General features: G+C 39.2%; 1 protein-coding gene across 2 annotated transcripts in view; it reads right to left on the reverse strand.

Annotated features, from left to right (window-relative positions):
* Positions 1-27150, reverse strand: part of MCC (MCC regulator of WNT signaling pathway) — a 392983-nt gene that overhangs the window by 310816 nt on the left and 55017 nt on the right. For both annotated transcript variants that reach the window (XM_027605212.2, XM_027605213.2), the window contains exon 2: positions 8323-8570. In XM_027605212.2, coding sequence (XP_027461013.2) covers positions 8323-8570 — 248 coding nt within the window. The remainder of the gene's footprint in view (positions 1-8322; positions 8571-27150) is intronic.

Below are 27150 nucleotides of genomic sequence, written 5' to 3' on the forward strand. Positions count from 1 at the left end.
AGGGGCGCCCCTCATACTAGTATTACCACCTGAGATAAGCACACCTGGATCCTCAGGAACTTTTTGTTCTATGCTGACTAAAATGAAGTAATTAATGCCATTGGGAAGGGGGCTAAAATAATATATTCAAAAGGAGCAGCACCAGATAGCCAGAAATACCAATAAAAGACAAAATCAGGAAGTAAGACAGAACCAGTATGCACTATGTGAGACATCATTTTCCAAGAATTTAGACCACCACAGAACAGCATAGTTACTTACAGGACATAATAATCTGCAAAAGAAATCTAAACTATTAAATATCTCAAGAAGTACCTGAGAATCTGGTATGATCTTATACATACTTGCTTAAAAGTTTTAAAAAGAAATATACCAGGGGTACCTGGGTGGCTCAGTCACTTACCATCCGACTCTTGATCTTGGCTCAGGTCATGATCTCAGGGTCGTGAGATGAAGCCCTGCCTCAGGCCTGGCACTGGGTGTGCAGACTGCTTGAGATTCTCTCTCCCTCTGCCCCCCCACCCCACTTGCTCTCTCTTACTTTCTCCCTCTCACTCTCTCTCTCAAATAAATAAATTAAAAGAAATACACCATATTTTTTTTCTTCTTACATTGTCCTTTAGTTTTTCTGTAGTGACTACATAATGGAGAGATGACAGTCAATGTACTACAAATAGAATTTGGCATCTTAAGTGCAGAATTTAAAGTTCAGACAAAGAACAGCCAAATAAACACAAAGAATCAAAGTTCAGATATAACCAATACGGAAACATTTTCAGTCTGATAAATAACATACACCTGACTTGATTATTTTCACTGTCTCGGATGATGCCAAAGTCATTTATCTTTTATTTCATTAGCTGTTTTGTACTTAAATTTTAATATGTGGGTTCAGCTGAGACTCCACAATGCTTCAAATAACCAGTGAGGACATAACTTGGTAGGGGTTAGGGGAGAAGTGATTTATAATATCCTCTCCTGTTTCTTTGTTCAAAAGATCTCTTGGCCTCTGATGGTTACCAGAAGGGAGGTGGGTGGGAAGATGGGTTAAATAGGTGATGGGGATTAGGAGGGCACTTGTGATGAGCACCGGGTTATGTATGGAGTGTTGAATCACTATATTGTATGCCTGAAACTAATACTACACTGTAGGTTAACTAACTGGAATTTAAATTAAAACTTTAAAAAAATAATGAAGGCAATTCCTTCTCCAAACTACAAAAATGTGGCAAATCAATACAATACTTTGTAATACAATAAAATTATGTTATACTTACTGGAATCATAAAAAAAGAATGTGAAATGATATCTATTACTTAAAAACTTTAGAAGCCTATTCTAACTCCCAATTTAGGAGTAGAATGAATTAAATAAACATATTGTTCTCTCTGTGACAGAGGGCTTAGGGTATGTAAAAAAAACTTCCAGAAACCTTCAACTGAAACTAAAAACTACTGTGACTTCAGTTTGGTTTTATGCTAGCTGGGCAGTACTTTTAACAATGAATCACTCTCATGAATGATTTTATTTAAAAGGCTCTGTGTTAATTATTAATTGCTCATACAGAACCCATAGGGGATTTAAACCATTTTTTATTTTCTTAATTCACCAGCCAGGACCCTACATACTAGGGATAATGCAGCTGGATTGGAAAAATGACTTCTTGTCTCACTTGTTTCAAGAGTTTAGAAGAATTTTTATATACACAAAAACAGCCCCAACAATATTTAAGAGTAACATTCATTCTGGAAAAATTGGGATGTGTCAGGAGTAGACAGGCTTTATGTTATATTAATGAATTGTGGTTTTAATTTTTTTGAAAGCAAGATACTAAACCAAAAATCAGGGGGCTGCTTATTTATTTCTTTAAATACGCCAAGCAATCAGTCTCTCCTTACATTTATCCCTTAGGCTTGTAGGGTTTGGGGACCTTCCCATCTAAACTATATGTTCTTTGATCTAATTTTTTACTTTGAATTCCTGTTAAGGAAAAGTCTTGCTATTAGTTTCTCTGAGACACTTCAGTACTTTATATGTTCCTGCTGGACCACAGGGGCATTACCAAAGCAGGAATGAAGGCTGACACTTCAGGTGGGAATATAACTCAAGGCAAGACCAATAAAGGGTCTTTTGAAGATATAGGTTATTGGAAACTGTGCCCACTGTCCTAATCTTAGCATAAATTAAATGTAGTTGTATTAATTAACAGGTCTTAATGTCTGCTGTCTTAAACAATGTTTTAAAACCATAGGGATTTGATTCAAATTAAGTCTTGGGCTCTCTGAGACCTGACCAAAGGAAGAAAAATGAGTGCCCCCGAAGATCTGAAAACATAGGCTTGTAACCTCATTAGGCAAGCTTGAAGGCTTTTATCAGTTCTCCTCAGGCAATTCAGTGTTTTTTTCCCGTGGTCATCACCCTGAAGCACTATCTCTTTCACATAATTCACACATTTGGCAAAAATATGTGGAAATCATGGGTAAAGTTTACAGCTTGGTTAAAGTAAAAAAACTGTTTACTTAAAAGGATATGCCTGTTGGAATTGCTAACATATATAAATACACAATGCTAGGAATTTTTAACTCCAGTCTCTCCTAATCACAAAGAAAATTGAAAAAATTTTTAAATCATAGTTTTAAAAATGTGATTTAATTTTTTTTAATTTAAATTTTAAAATGAAAAAAATTAAATCACAAAATTTTAAAATGAAAATTACAAATAATTATAATAAACCTAAAGCATTTGTTTTCCACTGGCAAATTAGGCAGCATACACAAAACCTCATACCTATTTTGGTGTGATGCATGTTGTCACTTCGCTGCCCAAGGGACGGGTTTACCTCACAGGAATTGTCCTCTCAGAGCCATTCTGAAGACCCTTGGGACCATGTGCCTGCAATTTCTGGGACTGGCCTCTGGATGGCAGTGTTCTTTTTAATTGGCATCTTGGTCAAGCCCGTTTTTCTAAGTTGCAGGCGACTCAGAATCATCTCTTTTCAGTAAGCAATGTCAGTGTTCTCAACTCATTATTAGCTCTGTGGCGTAGAGCAAGTCCAGTAACATCTCTGAGCCTCAGTGTCCTCCTCTATAAATGGAGGATTCTATTCTAAGCTTTGCAGGTAGCCACAAGGATTAGAGATGATAGTGATAATTATAGGAACACTATTATTTATTGAAAAGCTACTGTGAATAGGCACTGTGTAGGAACTTTACAAATGATATCTCACTAAGTCCTTCCAACTGTCCTATAATGCAGGTATTACTACCCTATCTTTAGAGATAAGAAAACTGAAGCCCAGAATAATCAAGAATGTAGCCTGAATTCCATAGCAACTCAGCAGTGACCTGGAATTTATCTTTCTAGCATACGATCCAAATAAAATGCCTAGCAAATTGCCTTGTGCACAGTAAATATTAGTAATTTTTAACCATTTTTACTATTGTTATTGCCACATTTGATTTTATATAGCTGGTGCCTAAAAGACATAAGAATTTTTTTTTTTTAAGATTTTATTTATTTATTTGAGAGAGAGAGAGAGAATGAGAGATAGAGAGCACGAGAGGGAAGAGGGTCAGAGGGAGAAGCAGACTCCCCGCTGAGCAGGGAGCCCGATGCGGGACTCGATCCTGGGACTCCAGGATCATGACCTGAGCCGAAGGCAGTCGCTCAACTGACTGAGCCACCCAGGCGCCCAGACATAAGAATTTTTTTAAATATTATTTCTAAGAGGACTTAAAATAGATATAAAAATCTATTATGATCTAGTTGTTCAGATATCCTCATTTTTCCCAAAGTGTATTTGAGCAGAGAATACAAAGGCAAAGAGAAGATGCATACATGGAAAGTTTATGGTCAATTAAATGTGTGAAATGCTATATATTGTATTCTTCTCCTGGAGAGTCACAAGAAATATTAGCATATTAAAGACTCGGAGATGTCTTTCAGTAAAGGAAACTATTAATCTAGTTTAATCCAAAGCTTTCAAATGTATTTAACAAAGGAATTATTTCTTCACATAATATTTATGACCATCCTTTGAAACCGGTGCTCTCTGGAAAACATTTGAGAAAAAGGAATCTATCGAAATTCCTCTTCCAAGTTGAGCATGTAATATTTTGATGGCTCTTCTTTTTCTGCCAACTCCCCACTGTGGATGTGCTGGGAAATGTCAGAGCTGACAATAAAGTTCTTCTGACCCTTAACTGTTAAACCCAAGTTTTTCTTAGGCTTTTCTCATAGCAGCACAACATTCTTTCTACTTCTCTCCATAATGCAGCCGCAGGTAACATCCCAAAGCTTTCCTGAAACTCCTGCTTATGGTCTTTCTTAGCTCTCCTTATACACCTTATCTTCTGCACCATTCCATTGCTTCAAAAGTTCTGTTGATTCTAACTTGCTATTTAATTTGTCATGTGCTTATCACTTCACAATTAAATTGTAAGTTCCTTGGTGTCTGGAACCACGCACTGTGCGGCCGTGTGTCCCTAAAAGAGCACGAACACCGCGCATTGCTCATCCGATTGTTCAACAAATATGCACTAAACATCTCTAATGTGCCAAGCTCTGTTCCAAGTGCTGGGGGTATAGCAGTACCCCTACAAGGTCATCAGCACTCCACTCTGGTAGAACTCTCATTGTACTGGGGGACATACATAAATAAGTCTCTGAGTAAATACACAATGTAATGTCAGATAAGAATAAGTTGTATGGCGGTGTCTGGATGGCTCAGTCGGTTAAGCGTCTGTCTTTGGCTCAGGTCATGATCTCAGGGTCCTAAGATCAAGCCCAGGGTCAGGCTCCCTGCTCAGTGGGGAGCCTGCTTCCCCCTCTGCCTGCCACTCCTCCTGCTTGTGCTTTCTCTCTCTCTGGCAAATAAATAAATAAAATCTTAAAAAAAAAAAAAGAAGGAATATTTAAGCTGAAATCTGAATAAATGAAAAGGTCCGAAAGAAGAGTGTTCTAGACCAGAGTAAAGGGCCAGGGCAAAGGTTGAAGGCTGGTTCAGTTTGCTAAGTTGGAGGACTAGCAGAAGGTCAGTGTGGCTGGAACATGCATAATTAGTCAGGGCAATCAGTATGATAACAAGTTCAGTTCATTCGTGGTGGGTATGAGCCAGACTGCAGTAAGGAATTTGGACATCATTTTAGGTGATATGGAAGCCCCACAGAATGCTGCAGACATGAGAACGAGCTGAGCATGTTTCCATAATGTTAGAAGACCACTCTGACTGCAGGATAAAGAATGAAATGTAGGGGGTCAAGGTAGGAATCAGGGAGGCCAGTTACAGGCTATTTTAGTCAACAAAGCAAGACATGAGGGTGATTTAGACGAGGGTGGTGGCAGGAGAGCAAAGGAAGGAGACAGACTGTGGATGTACTTTGACAAGAGACAACAGGACTGGCTGGCTTGAGCAAACTAGAGGATGGTGATATTTCCTCTACGGGGATATCTGGGTGATCAATGATGCTGGGAGGAAGAGTGAAGAAGGGAATTGAGAATCCTTCTGACCGTGTTAAGGGTGAGAGGTCTACAAGACATCCAGGAATATGTGTCATTTTTACCTGATTCAGGAGCTCATGGGAAAGAGCAGGGCTAGATGCAGACATGGGAGTAGCTGGCACAAAAACAGTATTTGACATCACGGGCACTGCATCATCTAGAGAGAGATTGTAATCCCAAAGCACCTGAGAGACTGACACTGAGAAAGGGAGGCCAAAATGGGGGGCAGAACCCCAGGAGGATGTGGTGTGGAAAAGTCCAAAAGAATGAAATGCAGCTGGAATGAAGGAGTAGTCACTGAGTAAAATGGCAAAGATCCAGCTGAGGACAGAAGAGGGCCCATCGAGTTGGTCCCCATGGAGGCAGGCAGAGCAGGTTCAGGGGAGCGGTGACAACCAAAGCTGGGAAGAGTGCGTTGAAGCCTTGGTGAGGACTCGTAAACATTCAGTGTAGATAAACTCTTCAAAACGATCAGCTGTGAAGAGGAGCAGAGAAGAGGGGGACAGGAGCTGGAAGGGACATGGAGCCAGGAAAGGGCTTCCCTGACCCCAGGGTGGGAGGAACTCCACTTTCTCCGCATAGAGTCAGAAGGGATGATTAACGGTGTGGAAGAGAGGGACTCTTTAATTATCATAGATTTTTCAATGTATTTGATTCACATTAGACTGAACTGTCACAATCAGCAAGCAATAAAACTGAGTGGTAATAACAACAATATTAACTTGTGTTTAGTGCTTATTATGGGCTAGGCACTGTTTTATGTGCTTTTTATAGATATTAGCTTCTACATTCCTCCAAATAACTGTAATTGTTCTCACACAACACCCGATGAGGAAACTGAGATATGGAGACGTTGGGTAACTTGTCCAGTGTCACGGATGCAGGAAGTGACGGAACCAGGATTCACACTCAAATGATCTGACTCTGAGGCTTTAACTACCAGGAGAAACTGGCACAAGCTTGCACATCTGCTGGCATTTCCTCAGTTCATGACCAGCTGCTCTCAGTTACCTCTTTTTTTTATGACTCACCAGCTCTCAGTTACCTCTTTTTTCATCCGGGCACACAGTTACAAAGGTTGGGAGGAACTGCTTTTTACCTCTTTCTCTAGTTAGGGCAAACCTATGAGATGGCCCATCCAATTAGATGTGGGCACAATTCTATCAAAATTGCCCCTTATAGAATATTTATAAACATATGCTACATACTAAAATATAATTTTTAACAGCATACTTTTTTCCCATACAAAGTATTCCTCCTATAGACACATTAAATATTACTTCAATGGCCACATGGGATTCACTTGTTGGGATATACCACAGTTGACTTCAAATGTGTATGTGTGTGGGCTTATTAATTTATATAAGAAGGCCATGTTCTTGGCAGAAAAATTAGAAAACACAGCTTAGCGAAAAGAGCTCCACTCATTCTTTCACTTAATAAATATTACTACATGTCCTTTTTATGTCATGCAACTATTACAAATCATGCTTTCAAATGCTATTTAAAAGCATGAGGAAAATGCAAAGGAAGAATTGCAGGATATAAAACTATATAGAAAGTATGTGAAAAAATTAGTAAAAAACAAATCACATACACACACACATGAGAGAGAGAGAGAGAAGGGGGGAGATATCTAAGCAGTAGTTATTTCTGGATGTGAGATATTAAGGATGATTTTTATTTTCTTCTGCTTCCCTTTTTTTACCTTATTGTTCTATAATGAACATATATTACTTTAATACTCAGAAAAATGTTACTTCAAAAATTAAGTATTTCTACATATTATGCTGAGAGCACATGCATTACCAGACATCTGATTTGAAGCTAAAATGGAATCCATTAAGATAGTAAGTCATAGGGGGTATGAGGACATGTTTATTATTTCAATTACTCAAAATAATGCTCCGAATGATTCCACTGCCAAGAGCACTATTCAGGATGTGTGTGTGTGTGTGTGTATGTGTGTGTGTGTGTGTGTGTGTTGTGGAGTACCACATAATTATCCACGCTAATTAGTATATATTTAACAAATGATGGACAAGTAACATGGAGCTTTGTTTCCTGCCGCTAGATCTACCCAGGAGAGAAAGAAACAGAGAGAGAGATCCAAGAGATATTTTCAAGGAAAAAAAAATTCCCTAATATATAAGTAGAAAATTCAGATACTTTCCTCTGTCCCTTTGTTCAGGCTACCCTTTCAGGTGCCTCTTTCCTTTAAACTTTTTCATTGTAAAAAATTACAAATACTCTAAATATATATATATATATATATATGAGTGCTTAAAAATATATACAATAAGCCTCACATTCCCATCACCCAGCTTCAATAATTATCAACATTTGTAGGATCTTTCTTTCTAATTTGCTTGTCTTGCATTGGTAGGAAACAGTAAAGTTACGAACAGGAAAACTCTGCAGAAAACATTTTAAAGACTAAGCAAACGAGATGGATTTTTAAAACCTCATGGCCCAGAGCTAAAACTAATATGTGAAGGAGTCTCCAAATAGTTTCTGAGGTCTGCTGATGCAGTCACCACCTCTCCCATCCAGTGTGCCCTTCCTCTCCAATAGCTAAATGGCTATGCATTATTATGCTTGGAAAATGGAAGAACTAAAAGAAAGAAAGCAATAAGAAATAAGAAAGAGCAAACTCTGTAGGACAGAACTGGGGGAAAGAGGGAGCATTCACCCAGGGAAAGTGTGGCCAAGAAGATAGCCTGGGGATGAGCCGGCAGCAGGCTGGGCAGGCCCCTCCCGAGTACAGAGGTCACCAAGCAAGGCTAGTGGGGCACTACCAAACTACCACCTGGTTGTACCTACCCAAACTGTTGTCGCTGCTCGTAGGCCAGGAGGCAATTCTATCCCTCAGCTTCTTCTTTTTACAGGAGTTGTCTGACTTCTCAGAAAGACCTACTTCCTCCTTCCTAATTTCTCGAACGAGCTGCATGCGGCACCGTGTAAAATCCTGAAAGGAAATCTTCCCATGTTCATCGGCGCCCAACTGGTTCATGATCTCAGCCACAGACTCTTCCATATTCAATTGGCGACAGACCATCAACAAGTCATTTCTACGGGAGGGTTGAACAGAAGAAAACTCGTTAGGAGAGACACTGAGCTAGAGAACGTGGTTAATGGGGGAGAAAAGAGCATTTCTCGAATATATCCACACAGAGGAAACCTATTCCCAACTCCCTTTTTGCTTCTAGAAAAGTGGTAAGTGTGCAAAAAGACCTCTTTCATCTGGGGGATTCTAGACATGAACTCTATTTAATTATTTGGAAGAGGGGGGCAACTCTGAATCCTTTGGTTCTCTTTTTCTTCCTGTCTCCACTCTCCCTCCCCGTCTTTCTTTCCAAAAGCAATGGAGCACCTGTCGAGTGTAGCCGTGACACCTCACTGCAAGATAAACTTTCAGAACATAGAAAAGACATTGTTTCTACCCTTGGCAGAGTTTAACATCTAGTCCAACTGTAAAAGAACAACAAAAATTTTAACAAGCTTGTTTTTCAGCTTTCTGGACCAACCAGCAAATTCTAGCACTTCTTTAAAAGGCTATTTAACCCCAACTTTCATTACTCAGTGCTTGCCCACCTCTGGTTTTTCCTGATTTTCTTTGAGTATTTTCCACCTTCCCATCAGCAGTTAGCCCTAAGACCCAGAGAAGGGGTCAAAATCCCAAATGTCTTCCAGAACTAGGACACAGTGTAAATATGTAAAGTTGGTTGTTCTAAGACAGGAGAGGTTGGTCGAGTCTGGTGCTGGACTATAGAAGTATATCCAGCCTCAGTATGTTTTCAAATTTAAAAAACAAAAACAAAAATAATTAAAAAGGAACAAGAACAACAGCACTATGTTGGCCAAGAGCAATTACCTAGAGGACATCATTTGGCCCCCAACACATAAGTCTTATTCTTTTCAATCTGCACTCTTTGGGGAAACATTTTGTTCATATTGCTCCAACTGTACATCTCTATAAAGGTCAAAGGATCTTAAGAACTGGAAGAGACATTAGAAACTCATCCATAGTCACAAACAAAGCTAACTAGTGCTCCTGGTCTCAATTTGCCACCAAAGTCCAATCATTTTGAGGACATGAGCAATTTGATGTTTGCTGATACATGAAACCTAACCATGCAAAGAAAGACCAACTGCTGTCTTCCAGCCCCCCATTCCCGCTCCTGGTTGGTGCTACTATGGTCTCCCCACTTTCCCTGGGCACACAGAATTGTAGATAATTTTAATATCTTCTCCTTCACTCCATCTTCCCCTTCATTTCCCCCTCCCTGGTCCCCAGTGTCCAATTTATTATCAAATTTTTGTTGGCCCTGTCCCTGAAATGCTTTTATATTTACTCTTAATTGGGTTTTTCAGGTATATTACACTAGTTTCTCAAAACAGATCACCCTGCTTCCATATGCCATTCCATTTTCATGTTTCATAAATCTTTTTTACATGTAGCTACATGTTTTATTTTATCTTGTGTATATGTGTGTACACATATGTGTATCATGTATATTTGCCTATGTGTATACATTTATACTTTTTTATGTGTAGGGTAGATGAATAAATAAACATACACATGAAAGTGGGGACAGTTGATTAAATTATTATTTTTAATTTTTCATTCCCCCGTAGTAGTAGTATACCTCCACACCCTTTTCTTGGCCTCAGGACTAAGGACACTCATGGCAGGTATGTCTTTCCTTATCCCTTAACTTCACGCTTGAAATCGAACTTGCTTTGGTACCCTGGGATGTTAGCAGACAGATGTTTATACGGTGGGGCTTGTCCCCCGCCACTCCTGCCATCATTGTGAAAAGAATGAGCCCCGGTGGCCATTAACCCTCTAGCCTGGGCCCCAAGATGAGCCGTCTCAGCCAACCTATAGACCTGTAGCCTAAGAAGAGCCACTCCAGCTGACGCCACAATGTGCAATCAAGGATAAGTCCTTGTTTCTGCCAATGAGACTTTGTGATTGCTCCCCAGCAACAACTAACTGATACACTAGAACAATGTTTTGTTTTAATGCACTTATATGCTTATCTTTTTTACCCTTCCCTGAGTACAACCTAATATACTAAATACATAATGAATTCCTACCATGCAATAAGAGAAAGATGACAACCCAATTGCAAAGTGGGCAGAAAATTAACATAAAAGAAAACCCAAATGGTTAAAAAAGATGTGAAAAGACTCTCATCTCAATCTCACTACACATAAGGAAAGTGCAGATTAAAGCAAACAATGGAATACCATTTCAATACCAAGACGGTTGGCAAAAATGACAGTCTGACAATACCAAGTGTTAACAAGGAAGAAGAAACTTTCATGGGTTGTAGGTGGAAGAAAACATGGTACCACCTCTTTAGAAAGGATATGGGCAACATCCAAAATAGCAGAGTTAAACACACATTTCAACCAGAAATTCAACTTTTAGTTGTATATGTTAAAGAAACTTATGCATGGGGGTGCCTGGGTGGCTCAATCAGTTGGGCGTCTGCCTTCAGCTCAGGTCATGATCTCAGGGTGCTGAGATCGAGCCCCGCATTGGGCTCCCTGCTCAGCAGGAAGCCTGCTTCTCCCTCTCCCTCTGCCACTTCCACTGCTAGTGCTCTCCTGCTCTCTCGTTCTGTCAAATAAATAAATAAAATCTTAAAAAAAAAGAAAAAATTATGCATGGCTACAAGGAGAGATGCACAATATGTGTGACAGCAAAGATTTGGAGAGTTTAATAATAATATTAATGGTCATACTGATAAGAATAGCTAATGTACATTGGATGCTTACTGTGTGTCAGGGTCTGAGCTAGTGTTTTAAATATATTAATTAATGTAGTTAATGTAATTAATATACTAATTAATTTTTAATTAATGTCAACCCCCCATGAGGTTGATACTCTTATTACCTCCATTTAATAAGTGAGGAACTTGAAGAACAGAGGTGTGCAGGAAATAGTCTGGGTGCCTACCAAAAGACCATGAATATATAAATTGAGGTTCTGTCAGTTAACAAAATACTATAGAATAAAGTTTTTGAAAGAAATATAGGTACAATATATGATCATAAATAAATCTCAAAAAGAGTGGTGAGTAAAAACCTCAAACTGAAGAATAATATGAACAGTAGGACAGCACTTACCTAAAGTTTAAAAATATGTAAAACAACACTATAAATTATATATGGATTTACACATAGGCAAGTAATAAAAACAAAACCAGGAAGCATAAATATCAACTGTGAAGTGGGGAGCGAGAGAGGAAAATAGGACTGGGGAAGGGGATTTAACGTGGATATGTAATGTCATATTAAAAATCATAGGCAGGGGGCAGAGCAAGATGGCAGAGGAGTAGGAGACCTGGATTTCATCTGGTCTCAGGAATTCAGCTGAATAGGGATCAAACCATTCTGAACACCTATGAACTCAACAGGAGATCAAAGAGGAGAGTAGCAACAACGCTCTGAACAGAGAAGCGACCACTTACTGGAAGGTCTTTTCTGATTTGTATAGAGAACATTTGCTGGGGATGTTGTTAACCTGTTAGCATTTTGTTCTCTCATTCATCTATTCTCCTCTGGACAAAATCACAAGACGAAAAAAATCACCTCAGCAAAAAGAACAAGAGATAGTACCGTCAGCCAGGGACCTACTCAATACGGACATTAGTATGATGTCGGACCTAGAGTTCAGAATCATGACTTTAAAGATACTAGCTGGGCTTGAAAAAAGCGTGGAAGTTATTAGAGAAACCCTTTCTGGAGAAATAAAAGAACTAAAATCTAAACAAGTCAAAATCAAAAAGGCTATTAATGAGGTGCAATCAAAAATGGGGGCACTAACTGCTAGGATAAATGAGGCAGAAGAGAGAATCAGCGATATAGAAGACCAAATGATGGAAAATAAAGAGTCTGAGAAAAAGAGAGACAAACAACTACAGGATCACAAGGGCAGAATTCGAGAGATAAGCGATACGATAAGACGAAACAACATTAGAATAATTGGGATCCCAGAAGAAGAAAAAAGAGAGAGAGGGGCAGAAGGTATATTGGAGCAAATTATAGCAGAGAACTTCCCTAATGTGGGGAAGGAAACAGGCATCAAAATCCAGGAGGCACAGAGAACCCCTCTCAAAATCAATAAAAATAGGTCAAAAGGCGACATCTAATAGTAAAACTTACGAGTCTCAGAGACAAAGAGAAAATCCTGAAAGCAGCTCGGGAGAAGAGATATGTAACCTACAATGGTAGAAATATTAGATTGGCAACAGACCTATCCACAGAGACCTGGCAGGCCAGAAAGGACTGGCATGATATCTTCAGAGCACTAAACGAGAAAAATATGCAGCCAAGAATACTATATCCAGCTAGGCTGTCATTGAAAATTGAAGGAGAGATAAAAAGCTTCCAGGACAAACAAAAACTAAAGGAATTTGCAAACACGAAACCAGCCCTCCAAGAAATATCGAAAGGGGTCCTCTAAGCAAAGAGAGAGACAAAAAGCAGCACAGATCAGAAAGGAACAGAGACAATATACAGTAACAGTCACCTTACAGGCAATACAATGGCACTAAATTCATACCTTTCAGTAGTTACCCTGAATGTAAATGGGCTAAATGCCCCAATCAAAAGACACAGGCTATCAGATTGGATTAAAAAACAAGACCCATCAATATGTTGTCTGCAAGAGACTCATTTTAGACCCAAAGACACCCCCACATTGAAAGTGAGGGGGTGGAAAACCATTTACCATGCTAATGGACACCAAAAGAAAGCTGGGGTGGCAATCCTTATATCAGACAAATTAGATTTTAAACCAAAGACTGTAATAAGAGATGAGGAAGGACACTATATCCTACTTAAAGAGTCTATCCAACAAGAAGATCTAACAATTGTAAATATCTATGCCCCTAACATGGGAGCAGCCAATTATATAAGGCAATTAATAACAAAAGCGAAGAAACACATTGACAGTAATACAATAATAGTGGGGGACTTTAACACCCCCCTCACTGAAATGGACAGATCATCTAAGCAAAAGATCAACAAGGAAATAAAGACTTTAAATGACACAGTGGACCAAATGGACTTCACAGACATATTCAGAACATTCCATCCCAAAGCAACAGAATACACATTCTTCTCTAGTGCCCATGGAACATTCTCCAGAATTGATTACATCCTAGGTCACAAATCAGGTCTCAACCGGTACCAAAAGATTGGGATTATTCCCTGCATATTTTCAGACCACAATGCTTTGAAACTAGAACTCAATCACAAGAGGAAAGTTGGAAAGAACTCAAATACATGGAGGCTAAAGAGCATCCTACTAAGGAATGAATGGGTCAACCAGGAAATTAAAGAAGAATTAAAAAAAATTCATGGAAACCAATGAAAATGAAAACACAAATGTTCAAAATCTTTGGGATACAGCAAAGGCAGTCCTGAGAGGAAAGTATATAGCAATACAAGCCTTTCTCAAGAAACAAGAAAGGTCTCAAATACACAACCTAACCCTACACCTAAAGGAGCTGGAGAAAGAACAGCAAATAAAGCCTAAACCCAGTAGGAGAAGAGAAATAATAAAGATCAGAGCAGAAATCAATGAACTAGAAACCAAAAGAACAGTAGAACAGATCAACGAAACTAGGAGCTGGTTCTTTGAAAGAATTAAAAAGATTGATAAACCCCTGGCCAGACTTATCAAAAAGAAAAGAGAAATGACCCAAATCAACAAAATCATTAATGAAAGAGGAGAGATCACAACCAACACCAAAGAAATACAAACAATTATAAGAACATATTATGAGCAACTCTATGCCAGCAAATTAGATAACCTGGAAGAAATGGGTGCATTCCTAGAGATGTATCAACTACCAAAATTGAACCAGGAAGAAATAGAAAACCTGAACAGACCTATAACCACTAAGGAAATTGAAGCAGTCATCAAAAATCTCCCAACAAACAAAAGCCCAGGGCCAGATGGCTTCCCAGGGGAATTCTATCAGACGTTTCAAGAAGAATTAATACCTATTCTCCTGAAATTGTTCCAAAAAATAGAAATGGAAGGAAAACTTCCAAACTCATTTTATGAGGCCACCATTACCTTGATCCCAAAACCAGACAAAGACCCCATCAAAAAGGAGAACTACAGACCAATATCCTTGATGAACATGGCTGCAAAAATTCTCACCAAAATACTAGCCAATAGGGTCCAACAGTACATTAAAAGGATTATTCACCATGACCAAGTGGGATTCATCCCTGGGCTGCAAGGCTGGTTCAACATCCGCAAATCAATCAACGTGATACAATACATTAACAAAAGAAAGAACAACAATCATATGATCCTCTCAATAGATGCAGAAAAAGCATTTGACAAAGTACAGCATCCTTTCTTGATCAAAACTCTTCAGAGTATAGGGATAGAGGGTACATACCTCAATATCATAAAAGCCATCTATAAAAAACCTACAGCCAATATCATTCTCAATGGGGAAAAGCTGAGAGCTTTTCCCCTAAGGTCAGGAACACGGCAGGGATGTCCACTATCACCACTGCTATTCAACATAGTATTAGAAGTCCCAGCCACAGCAATCAGACAACAAAAAGAAATCAAAGGCATCCAAATCGGCAAAGAGGAAGGCAAACTCTCACTCTTTGCAGATGATATGATACTGTATGTGGAAAACCCAAAAGACTCCACCCCAAAACTGCTAGAACTCATACAGGAATTCAGTAAAGTAGCAGGATATAAAATCAATGCACAGAAATCAGTGGCAGTCCTATACACCAACAACAAGACAGAAGAGAGAGAAATTAAGGAGTTGATCCCATTTACAATTGCACCCAAAACCATAAGATACCTAGGAATAAATTTAACCAAAGAGGCAAAGGATCTGTACTCAGACAACTATAAAATACTCATGAAAGAAATTGAAGAAGACACAAAGAAATGGAAAAACGTTCCATGCTCATGGATTGGAAGAACAAACATTGTGAAGATGTCAATGCTACCTAGAGCAATCTACACATTCAATGCAATCCCCATCAAAATACCATCCACTTTTTTCAAAGAAATGGAACAAATAATCCTAAAATTTTATGGAACCAGAAGAGACCCCGAATAGCCAGAGGAATATTGAAAAAGAAAAGCAAAGCTGGCGGCATCACAATTCCAGACTTCCAGCTCTATTACAAAGCTGTCATCATCAAGACAGTATGGACAAAAACAGACACATAGATCAATGGAACAGAATAGAGAGCCCAGAAATGGACCCTCAACTCTATGGTCAACTCATCTTTGACAAAGCAGGAAAGAATGTCCAGTGGAAAAAAGACAGTCTCTTCAACAAATGGTGTTGGGAAAATTGGACAGCCACATGCAGAAGAATGAAACTGGACCATTTCCTTACACCACACACAAAAATAGACTCTAAATGGTTGAAAGACCTAAACGTGAGACAGGAGTCCATCAAAATCCTAAAGGAGAACACAGGTAGCAACCTCTTCGACCTCAGCCGCAGCAACTTCTTCCTAGAAACATCGCCAAAGGCAAGGGAAGCAAGGGCAAAAGTGAACTATTGGGATTTCATCAAGATAAAAAGCTTTTGCACAGCAAAAGAAACAGTCCACAAAACCAAAAGACAACTGACAGAATGGGAGAAAATATTTGCAAATGACATATCAGATAAAGGGCTAGTGTCCAAAATCTATAAAGAACTTATCAAACTCAACACCCAAAGAACAAATAATCCAATCAAGAAATGGGCAGAACACATGAACAGACATTTTTCCAAAGAAGACATCCAAATGGCCAACAGACACATGAAAAAGTGCTCAACATCACTTGGCATCAGGGAAATCCAAATCAAAACCTCAATGAGATACCACCTCACACCAGTCAGAATGGCTAAAATTAACAAGTCAGGAAACGACAGAGGTTGGCGGGAATGTGGAGAAAGGGGAACCCTCCTACACTGTTGGTGGGAATGCAAGCTGGTGTAGCCACTCTGGAAAACAGTATGGAGGTTCCTCAAAAAGTTGAAAATAGAGCTATCCTCTGCCCCAGCAATTGCACTACTGGGTATTTACTCCAAAGATACAAATGTAGTGATCCAAAGGGGTACGTGCACCCCAATGTTTATAGCAGCAATGTCCACAATAGCCAAACTGTGGAAAGAGCCAAGATGTCCATCGACAGATGAATGGATAAAGAAGATGTGGTATATATACACAATGTAATATTATGCAGCCATCAAAAGGAATGAGATCTTGCCATTTGCAACAACGTGGATGGAACTGGAGGGTGTTATGCTGAGTGAAATAAGTTAATCAGAGAAAGACATGTATCATATGACCTCACTGATATGAGGAATTCTTAATCTCAGGAAACAAACTGAGGGTTGCTGGAGTGGTGGGGGGTGGGAGGGATGGGGTGGCTGGGTGATAGACATTGGGGAGGGTATGTGCTATGGTGAGCGCTGTGAATTGTGCAAGACTGTTGAATCACAGATCTGTACTTCTGGAACAAATAATGCAAGATATGTTAAGAAAAAAGAAAAAGAAGAAGATAGCAGGAGGGGAAGAATGAAGGTGAGTAAGTCAGAGGGGGAAGAGGAACCATGAGAGATGATGGACTCTGAAAAACAAACTGAGGGTTCTAGAGGAGAGGGGGGTGGGGGGATGGGTTAGCCTGGTGATGGGTATTAAGGAGGGCACGTTCTGCGTGGAGCACTGGGTGTTATGCACAAACAATGAATCATGGAACACTACATCAAGAACTAATGATGTAATGTATGGTGATTAACATAACAATAAAAAATTTTTTAAAAAATCATAGGCAGACATGACACAATGTTAACATCCTTTCAATCTGGGTAATGGGTACGTATGTGTTCCTAATATACTCTGTAATGTTCAGTATTTTAAATATTTCTTAATTTAAAAAATCTAACACATAGACAGCTAACTCAAACAGAATAAATCTGGTCTAAGGCCATGGTCAAAGGGTAAAACAATTAAAATGAACCATGTCATTCATATCTGTAAGCACTTACAGGGCATGTCTCTTGGGATTAATCAAATTAGATGACCCAAATGTCATTTTGGAAATTTTGTTCATCATTACCAACTACAGAACATTTGATTATTTTTCCTGACATGATTTTCTAAGAGTGGTATTACTTATTGTGAAATGGTCAAATTTCTCAATACAGTTTTCCAAACATCCCTTGAGAAACATCTACCAATTTACAGTGCCAGCAGCAATGTTTGAGCTGCCCACACTTGAGCTAAGTTTCTGGGGAGCGTAGTCTAATTCCCTGTCGCTATGGCCTCACTCTTATTCTCTGCGAAGTATCCATACCACAGAACCCCAGAGACAGTTTTCTCAGCACTGCCTGCGTCCTTCTCAAAACTTCTCCCCTCAGCCTGGGTAACAAGCCGTCTTCCAGTTTCCTCCCACCTCGATTTGACTGCTCCTTCAGAATTCTGGTTCCAAATGTGCATATTACCCAAGGCCTTGTCCACTGCTGTCCGTTTGGTCACCTTACAGGCTCTCTGTGGGGGCCTTAATCTAAATGTATGGCCCTATCTATCCCTAGGCGCGCCGACTCCCAAATCTCCACGGCCAGTTAAGTAGCAATGCGTTTTCTACTGGGAAGCTACGTTTCGGTGTCATACATTTACCCTGAACTCAAAGTCCTGAATTGAACTCATCATCTTTACCCCTCCCCAAGGTTCCTTCTCCCGTCTACATAGATTACACCATCCAGTCACCCAAGCCAGAAATCTAGAAGCTTTCTGAGATGTTTCTTTCTCATCTGTCCTCACGTGCAAGCAGTCACCAAGACGAGAGATTCTGTAGTCTAAACAGTGCTCCTATGCATCCCATCCCAGAAACACTTGCCACTTGCCATTTTCCATCTGATTTACCACAGTAGTACAGTTACTGCATCTCCTCCTTTCCAACAGGCAGCCACCAAATTACTCTTGCCTGCTTAAAATCCTTTATTTGCTCCCCCCAAGACTTTCAGCTCCACCCCCGATGTTTCTCACATCCTAGCCAAGGCCCATCAGAATATGGCCCAGTCGCTCTCCTCACCCTATCCTCCTGCCCAAGCATGCAACCTGCGTTCTAGCCCCACTGGATTTCTTTTAGTTTCCAGGAGAGGCAGTGCTGTTTTAGATCCCCATGCTCTGCATGTTTGTCCCTCTGTTTAGGGCATCCTTTCCTTTCCCTTTCTTCAAACTCCCACCCGTGCTTTATAATCCACTTGAACAGCATCTCCTCCAAGACCTTCCTTAAGTCTCTCAGGTAAACCCCTGGCCTATTCAATGTCCCTTCTCTGTGTTACTAAAGTACCTGTGCTTGCTTTGATCACATACTCCACTCTACAGTAATTATCAATTTATTTTCTCTTTCTTCTACTGGCAACTAAGGCCTGCAGCCAAATCCAGACCATTGCCTGTTTTCGTAAATCAAGTTTACTGGAACGCAGTACCCTGTCTACGTATTGCCTATGGCTGCTTTCTCACTATAACAGCAGAGTTGGACAGAGACTATGTGGCTCATAAAACCAAAAATATTTACTATATGGCCCTTTACAAAAAAAGTTTGTGAGCTCCCCTACCAGATTATATATTCATAGAGAACAGGGTTCATTCTTTGTTCATCTTCAAAGCCCTGACACCTGAAATATAATAGATGCTAAATAAATTGAGTAGGTAAATAAAATGTTAGATTTAAGGTACAAAGAACCTTCAACCCCATTTCTCCCTTGCTGCTTGTACATCTTAATTTGCAATCACAAATCAAAACAAAACAAGTTGGTATCACTAGGTCTTAAAATACCTTATGGTATATATGCTAGCTGCATACCCCTCAAGGCTTTCTATGCTGGTAGTACTCAACTCTGGCAGCACATCATAATCACCTGGGGTGGTTAAAACATATTGGAGCTCAGGCCCCATGGCTGAAAACTAAATCAGGATAGGGCAGGACGCGCAGCATCAGTATTTGCTAAAAGGCTCCCTGAGTGCATCAGAGTAGAACTTTGGTTCTACACTAATAGTACTGAGGAATGAGGGCTTCAAGGCAACTCAGAAATCTTAGTAATAAAAACCACCAAACACACTAGATTGTGATAATTTATATATTTGCAAGATGAAGAGAAATAGATATTTTAGAAAAATTATCTATAGAAGTGGAAACAAAAAGGATTCTCCTAGAATTTAAGCTCCATGAGGATGAGAATTTTGTCTGTTTTGTTCACCATTGTATTCCCATTACCAGGAACAGTACCTGGCATATAATAGGTGATCATAAATAAATGATGAATGTATAAGTAATTTTTTCATTTGCTTTTGATCAACCAGAAACCCCTGATTGGAAATATTTCATTTAATTGAAATGTTATATATATGGGGGCGCCTGGGTGGCTCAGTCGTTAAGCGTCTGCCTTTGGCCCACGTCATGATCCCAGGGTCCTGGGATCGAGCCCCGCATCGGGGTTCCCTGCTCTGCGGGAAGCCTGCTTCTCCGTCTCCCACTCCCCCTGCTTGTGTTCCCTCTCTCGCTGTGTCTCTCTCTGTCAAATAAATAAATAAAATCTTAAAAAAAAAAAAAGAAATGTATATGAAGAAGGAATATATATGAAGAAGAAGAAATATATATGAAGAAGGCAAATTGGCAAATATAGTGTTCAGTTAATCAACAAACAACTTCCTTTAGGGGAATAAACATGTTCTACAATATAAAACGGTGCTTCGGGGGGCACCTGGCTGGCTCAGTCAGTACAGCACGTGACTCTTGGTCTTGGGGTTGTGAGTTCGAACCCCACATTGGGTGTGGTGATGACTTAAAAATAAAATCTTTAAAAAATAAAATAAAATGGTGCTTTGGTGTTAAAGAGGAAGGCAGAGACACTGCTATGGATAAATGCATCCCAGCTCCTTTTAAAAATTCAGTCTTAATTTTTTTAAAAAGGTTAGTTGTACAAACAATACAATTTAAAAATGGGCAGAAGACCTGAATAGACATTTTTCCAAAGAAGACATACAGATGGCCAACAGATACATGAAATGATGCTCAACATCACTATCAGCAGGGAAATGCAAATCAAAACCACAATGAGTTATGACCTCATAGCTGTCAGAATGGCTAGAATCAAAAAGACAAGAAATAACAAGTATTGGCAAGAATGTAGAGAAAAAGGAACCCATGTGCACTGTTAGTGGGAATGCGAATTGGGGAAGCCACTGTGAAAAACAGCATGGATGTTCCTCAAAAAATTAAAAAAAGAAACACCGAATGATCCAGTAATTCCACTACTGGGTATTTACCCAAAGAAAACAAAACATTAATTTGAAAAGATATATATGTCCCTATGTTTACTGCAGTATTATTTACAATAGCCAAGATATAGAAGCAACCCAAGTGTCCATCGATCAATGAATGGCTAAAGAAGATTACTTGGCCATAAAAAATAATGAAATCTTGCCATTTGCAGCAACATGGATGGACCCAGAGGGTATAATGCTAAGACAAATACCATATGATTTCACTCATAAGTGGAATTTAAGAAACAAACGAACAGACTTAAAAAAAAAAAAAAAGACAAAAACAGACTTAAATATAGAGAACAAACTGGTGGTTACCAGAGGTGAGGTGGGTAGGGGGATGGGGGAAATAGGTGAAGGGGATGAAAAGCACACTCCTGGTGATTAGCACTGAGTAATGTACAGAATTGTTGAATCACTATGTTGTACACCTGACACTAATATAACCCTGTATATTAATTATATGTCAAAATATTTTTTAATTAAAAAATTTTGAGGGGCACCTGGGTGGCTCAGTTGGTTAAGCGACTGCCTTCGGCTCAGGTCACGATCCCGGGGTCCTGGGATCGAGTCCCACATCGGGCTCCCTGCTCTGCGGGAAGCCTGCTTCTCCGTCTCTCATTCCCCCTGCTTGTGTTCCCTCTCTCGCTGTCTGTCTGTCAAATAAATAAATAAATCTTTAAAAAAAATTTTTTTTGAAAAGATCAGTTGTAGTTTGTAAACACATGGAATGAGATCATGAAAAGCCATGAAAGAAAAAGAAATACCATAACAAACAAAACGGCATATGACATGCATTCTAAGAAATTAAGTGGAATCATCTTGGACCTCCCACTATGGTCTTAAAGCCAAGTCAGCTTCAGTAATAAACATCTGAGGCTGGCTTAAAGTTGAGCCTACTCATTCATTCTCTCCCTCTCTCTCTCTCCTCGTCTGTCTCTCTCACTCATAAGAACCTACAGCTAGAAATGATGAAGCTGTTGGCCTAATTTTTATTATATCTGAAAAATGCTTTTGGTTGAGGTTATCAACTTGAAAAAAATATGGGAAAATAGGAAAGAAAAAACAAAAGTCAAGATTGAAAGAAGAAACACTTCGTTATCTAATTTATATTATAAAGATTTTTTTTTTTTTTGAAATTTCACATCCAGGGCACCTGGGTGGCTCAGTTGGTTAAGAGACTGCCTTTGGCTCAGGTCATGATCCCGGAGTCCTGGGATCGAGTCCCGCATCGGGCTCCCGGCTCAGTGGGGAGCCTGCTTCTCCCTCTGACCCTCTCCCCTCTCATGCTGTTTCTCTCTCTCTCAAATAAATAAAATCTTAAAAAAAGAAAGAAAGAAAGAAAGAAAGAAAGAAAGAAAGAAAGAAAGAAAGAAAGAAAGAAAGAAAGAAAGAAAGAAAGAAAGAAAGAAAGAAAAAAATTTCACACCCAATGGAATTTTTTTTTTAAGTAGGCTCCACACAGAGTGTGGAGTCCAATTCAGGGCTTGAACTCATGACCCTGAGATCAAGATCTCAGCTGAGATCAAGACACCCAATGGAATACTGAGATAAAATCTTTGGCAAGAACAGGGGCGCCTGGGTGGCTCAGTCAGTTGAGTGTCTGACTCTTGATTTCAGCTCAGTTTATGATCTTACGGTTGTGAGATTGAGCCCCAAATGGAGCCTGCTTAAGATTCTCTCTCTCCCCCTCCCTGTACCCCTCCTCACCCTCAAAAAGAAAAAAAACTTTTGCAAAATCAGAATCTCCAGCTACCAACCTCCTCAATATTGTCTATGCTGAAACCTGTTTTAACCCTTGTGAATTAATATATATTAATATTTATCTTGAATTGCACTGTTCAATATGGTAGTCACTACACACAGGTGGCTATTTAAGTTTACATTTAAATTAATTAAAATTAAATACAATTAAAAAATTCATTTTCTCAGTTATGCAGACTCAATAGCCACATTTCAAATGCTTGAAAGCCACATGTGGCTAGTGGTTACCACCCTGCACTACACAGATAGAGAACATTTCTGTCATAGCAAAAAGTTCTATTGAATAGCACTGGGAAAATAAAATAGAGTACAATATCCTCAAAAACCTTCAGGCAATAGTATCAGTCAAACAAAGAAATTGTTACAAATGTCAGTAATTACTTCTAGGTAAAGAAAGAATTATGAAACTGGAGGCATTTCCCCTGAATACAGAAAAAACATGGTGTCATAAATCTGTAGGTTTTCTTTGCAGAGTGATTTTCCAATTTTGGAATCACTCCTATTCGGAAGACAAGTGGCAAAAATGCCCACTTTTTGCATAAGGAAATCCGATCAGATTCAAATTCATGTCCAATACACTACAACTGAGAAAAAAACTGTAGTTGCAAGATTTATCAGACTTCGGGGGGCAGGTGGAGGGATGTGTATGTTTCCAGAGGAAGCACCAGATTTGTCTTCTTAGACTTGAGTTACTGTGATATTAACTCTTTCTGATGTTCAGACTGAACTTCCTGAGAGTTCACAGAAATAATGAACAGCCAAGATCAGTCACTGACATGATGGTCTCCCCTTCTCCAGGTAAAATGTCAAGAGTGACTAACAGCCAACATTCAAGAAGAAAGCATCTGAAAACAAAGTATTACTTTTACATATTTTTTTAAAAGCTCTTCTATAATTCTTTTACATGTGACTGATTTCTAATACTCTTACTCTTCATTGTTTTGGCAATCCCTCAATTTGGTGTTTCCTATTGATATTCCAGAAGAAGAAAATATTTTAATGTGTTTGCCCCTTGGATTTTTTTAATCAGTAAATTAACATTCAATATTAAGCAAGATTCCTCTTATCTTCACAATGATTTGCAAAAATTTCTTAAAAGCTATCTTTGCCGTTCCTGGGGGAAAATACTCATTCAGAGGGTGCCTGGGTGGCTCAGTTGGTTAAGCGACTGCCTTCGGCTCAGGTCATGATCCTGGAGTCCCAGGATCGAGTCCCGCATCAGGCTCCCTGCTCAGCGGGGAGTCTACCTCTCCCTCTGACCCTCCCCCCTCTCGTGCTCTATCTCATTCTCTCTCTCAAATAAATAAAATCCTTAAAAAAAAAAAAAAGAAAATACTCATTCAGAGTATCTGTTTCAGGTGCTTTAGAAACATTATTTCACTTAATCCTCCTAATACCTTTAAAAGATATATCTCTATTTTACAAAGTCTATCAGTTCCTTGTAAAACGGGACCTGCCCTAAGCTCCTGGCACCATGCTTAAACAGGTTGGTGGATGAATGAGTGAACAAAGGGCACCTCTTCTGTGATCTCAGTGACAGACATAGAACCTCCTGGTAAGCACTCAGTAAGTCCTTACTAATTAAGTATTCTAGCAATAATGGTCAGTATGACAAATGGGTAAGTGGTTCTTAATATATAAATGTTCCTCCCAGATCCAAAAATTAGGCAAGACAGTCATGTCTGAAAGATCTAGAATGAGAGGACACTGGAAAAGACTGCAGAGATTTAAATTTGGGGGCAATAAAAGATTTGGGGAAGTGCTCCACTTTTCAAAAATTATTTCTAAGTGTATTTTAACAACACTTCCACAATAGTTATCCTTTCAGATCCTTTTAGGTCACACTTTTATGGGGAAACTACAGCATACACATAACACCATAATCATAAAAAGACAATTGCACCCACATTTTTCCATCAAGGCAGAAAGATTCATATTACATATTTTTAACATATAAAGGACTCACAACCTGCTGTGAATGATAAACTTGTAACTATATTTATTTTTTTCCCATGTAAAAGAGGAGCTGCTGGAAGTGGTAATAGAAGATAAAACAAAAATTTTCATCAAGTGCTCTTCAATCAAATAACCAAAGCTAATACATTTTTTATGCTAGGTTCCAAATGTGTACTTGACCCCTGGCCCTTGTAAATGTAAGTGGTTCTACCCACAGAGCCTGCCACCAGCAGCCTCAAGGCCCTGACAGCCTGGTGGCCTCCCACCTATCCCCCATCCTTTCCCATCCTCTGTCTTTTGGTCTCATTCTCTCCACCATGTAACAGCCCTCTCAGTTCTTGCTTCCAAATGTCATTTGGACCTCTATGACTGACCTCCTAACCCATATCGACTCTGCGTGCACAGCTAATGCTTGCTGCGTGGGTCAATGTTGTCACTCAGAACATGTGATGTTGCTGAGCACCTGGGTGCCTCAGTGGGTTAAGACTCTGACTCTGGTTCAGGTCATAATCTCAGGGTCATGATCTTGGGGTCATGAGATTGAGCCCCGCGTTGAGCTGAGGGCAGAGTCTGTTTGGGATTCTTTCCCTCTCCCTCTCCCTCCTTCTGCCTACCCCCCAAATAAATAAGTAAATAACATCTTAAAAAAAAAAAAAGAACAGGCAACATTGTCAATGTTTATTTTGGCTCCTTGGTTGTACTTCGGCTGGTACAGAAACCCAAACCTTACCTGAGGCTGACATGGTAACACCGCAAATTTCCCCAAATATTATTATTTTATATACTCTCCACTAGCATTTAAAAACATCCAGCACAAAACCATAAGAGACTCTTAATCTCAGGACACAAACTGAGAGTTGCTGGAGGGGAGGTAGGTGGGGGAATGGGGTAACTGGGTGATGGACATTAAGGAGGACATGTGATGTGATGAGCATTGGGTGTTATATAAGACTGATGAATCACTAAATTCTACCTCTGAAACCAATGATACACTATATGTTAATTAATTGAATTTAAATTTTAAAAGAGTAAAAAAATATAAAATAACATCCAGCACACAGAGGATTTTTTTTTGAGATTTTATTTATTTATTAAAGAGAGAGAGAGAGCACGAGCGGGGGGAGGAGCAGAGGGAGAGGAAGAAGCAGACTCTCCACTGAACAGAAGCCCGAGGGGACTCGGGGATCATGACCCTAGCCGAAGGCAGACACTTAACCGACTGAGCCACCCAGGCGCCCCACAGAGAACTTTTTCTGAGCACAAATCCATTGTGTTAAAATTCTCCTAAGTATCTTCCAAAGTACTTCAGTTTTAGAAAATGGCACTAAAGGAAAAATAACATGGGAGGAAATGTTACTGCACTTTTCTTTGAAGGGTAAGAAAATGCAATGTTCTTTTCATGACTAATTTTCTCTTATTCTACTCACTCTCTCAGATTCTAATTAGAATATCATATCATGAAAAGCAGATGAGACCTCATAGTCTGATGACAGAAATGAGAAGGGAAAGATTTAATTTTGGGATACGGAGCAGACACAGGCGAGAATTCTGTCATTGTGTCTCATTTCCTGAAGTTTTACATGAGGATATCACACTTGTCACACTACGAAAGCAAGCCAAGGCGGCGACTTTTAGAGCAATGCATCTGCCTTACAAGCTAGACAGTCATTAAAATTTGAGGAATTTTCTAGATTATTTTCAAAAACCTAATCTGTGATAGATTCATATTTTGCAGAATAAAACAAAATGAGTGTTTAGGGGGGAAAAAGATTTTAAAAGGACATAAAAAAATATAAGCTCAATTTAAAAAATTAGATTCAACTCTGTCAGATTGATATAAAGGTTTCTGAACACTCCAATTCCCGCACTTACTTTGTTGTAGTCAAGTAAGAAAAGCAGTAGTCTGTAGGTCACTGGGTAGACTGTTCTAGGTATCATGAATGTGGCTAAAGCAATCCCTTACTCCATGGCGACAGAGGTTGTGAGGAATGGTACCAAATAGCAATAATGCTAGCATCCTTGGTAGCTCCCCCATGTTGTTCACCTGGACAGATCATTCCAAGGAAAGCAAGTATACATGGCAACATTTAAGTCTATGTTCAGGATTAGTGAACACCATATTGGGGAAACAACCCACAGAAATGCCATAACAGTTTTATAGTTGTAAATATATTTAAGTTAAAATAGTTCGGTTTTTTTCACTACTTGGAATCAGGAAGTAGACTTAAAACAAAGAAGAAAATGCTATACTTACTTGACCAAATTCAATCATTTAGGGTCAGTTTGTTGAAATTACTCAATTTCAAGTAAATGTTAAATTTACTCAAATTGTATGGAGAACTACAATTCTAAAATATATACATATGTTTTTTAATGTAAATTATGATTAAAATACAACACTGTGAACTAGGTGCTTCACATAACTGAACAAAAGGGCTCTTTACGTTTTAGAAGTTTGGAATACAAACTTCATCACAGACAATAAAATAGCAAGCACAGGAGGGAGATCTATAGATATAAAAATCAAAGAGAGTTCGCCCTGGTTTGTGCCTGGACCTGCAGTGTTATAAGAGTGGCTTAGGGAGAAGTGAT

Source organism: Zalophus californianus, chromosome 5, assembly GCF_009762305.2.
Source record: "Zalophus californianus isolate mZalCal1 chromosome 5, mZalCal1.pri.v2, whole genome shotgun sequence".
Classification (NCBI taxonomy): domain Eukaryota; kingdom Metazoa; phylum Chordata; class Mammalia; order Carnivora; family Otariidae; genus Zalophus; species Zalophus californianus.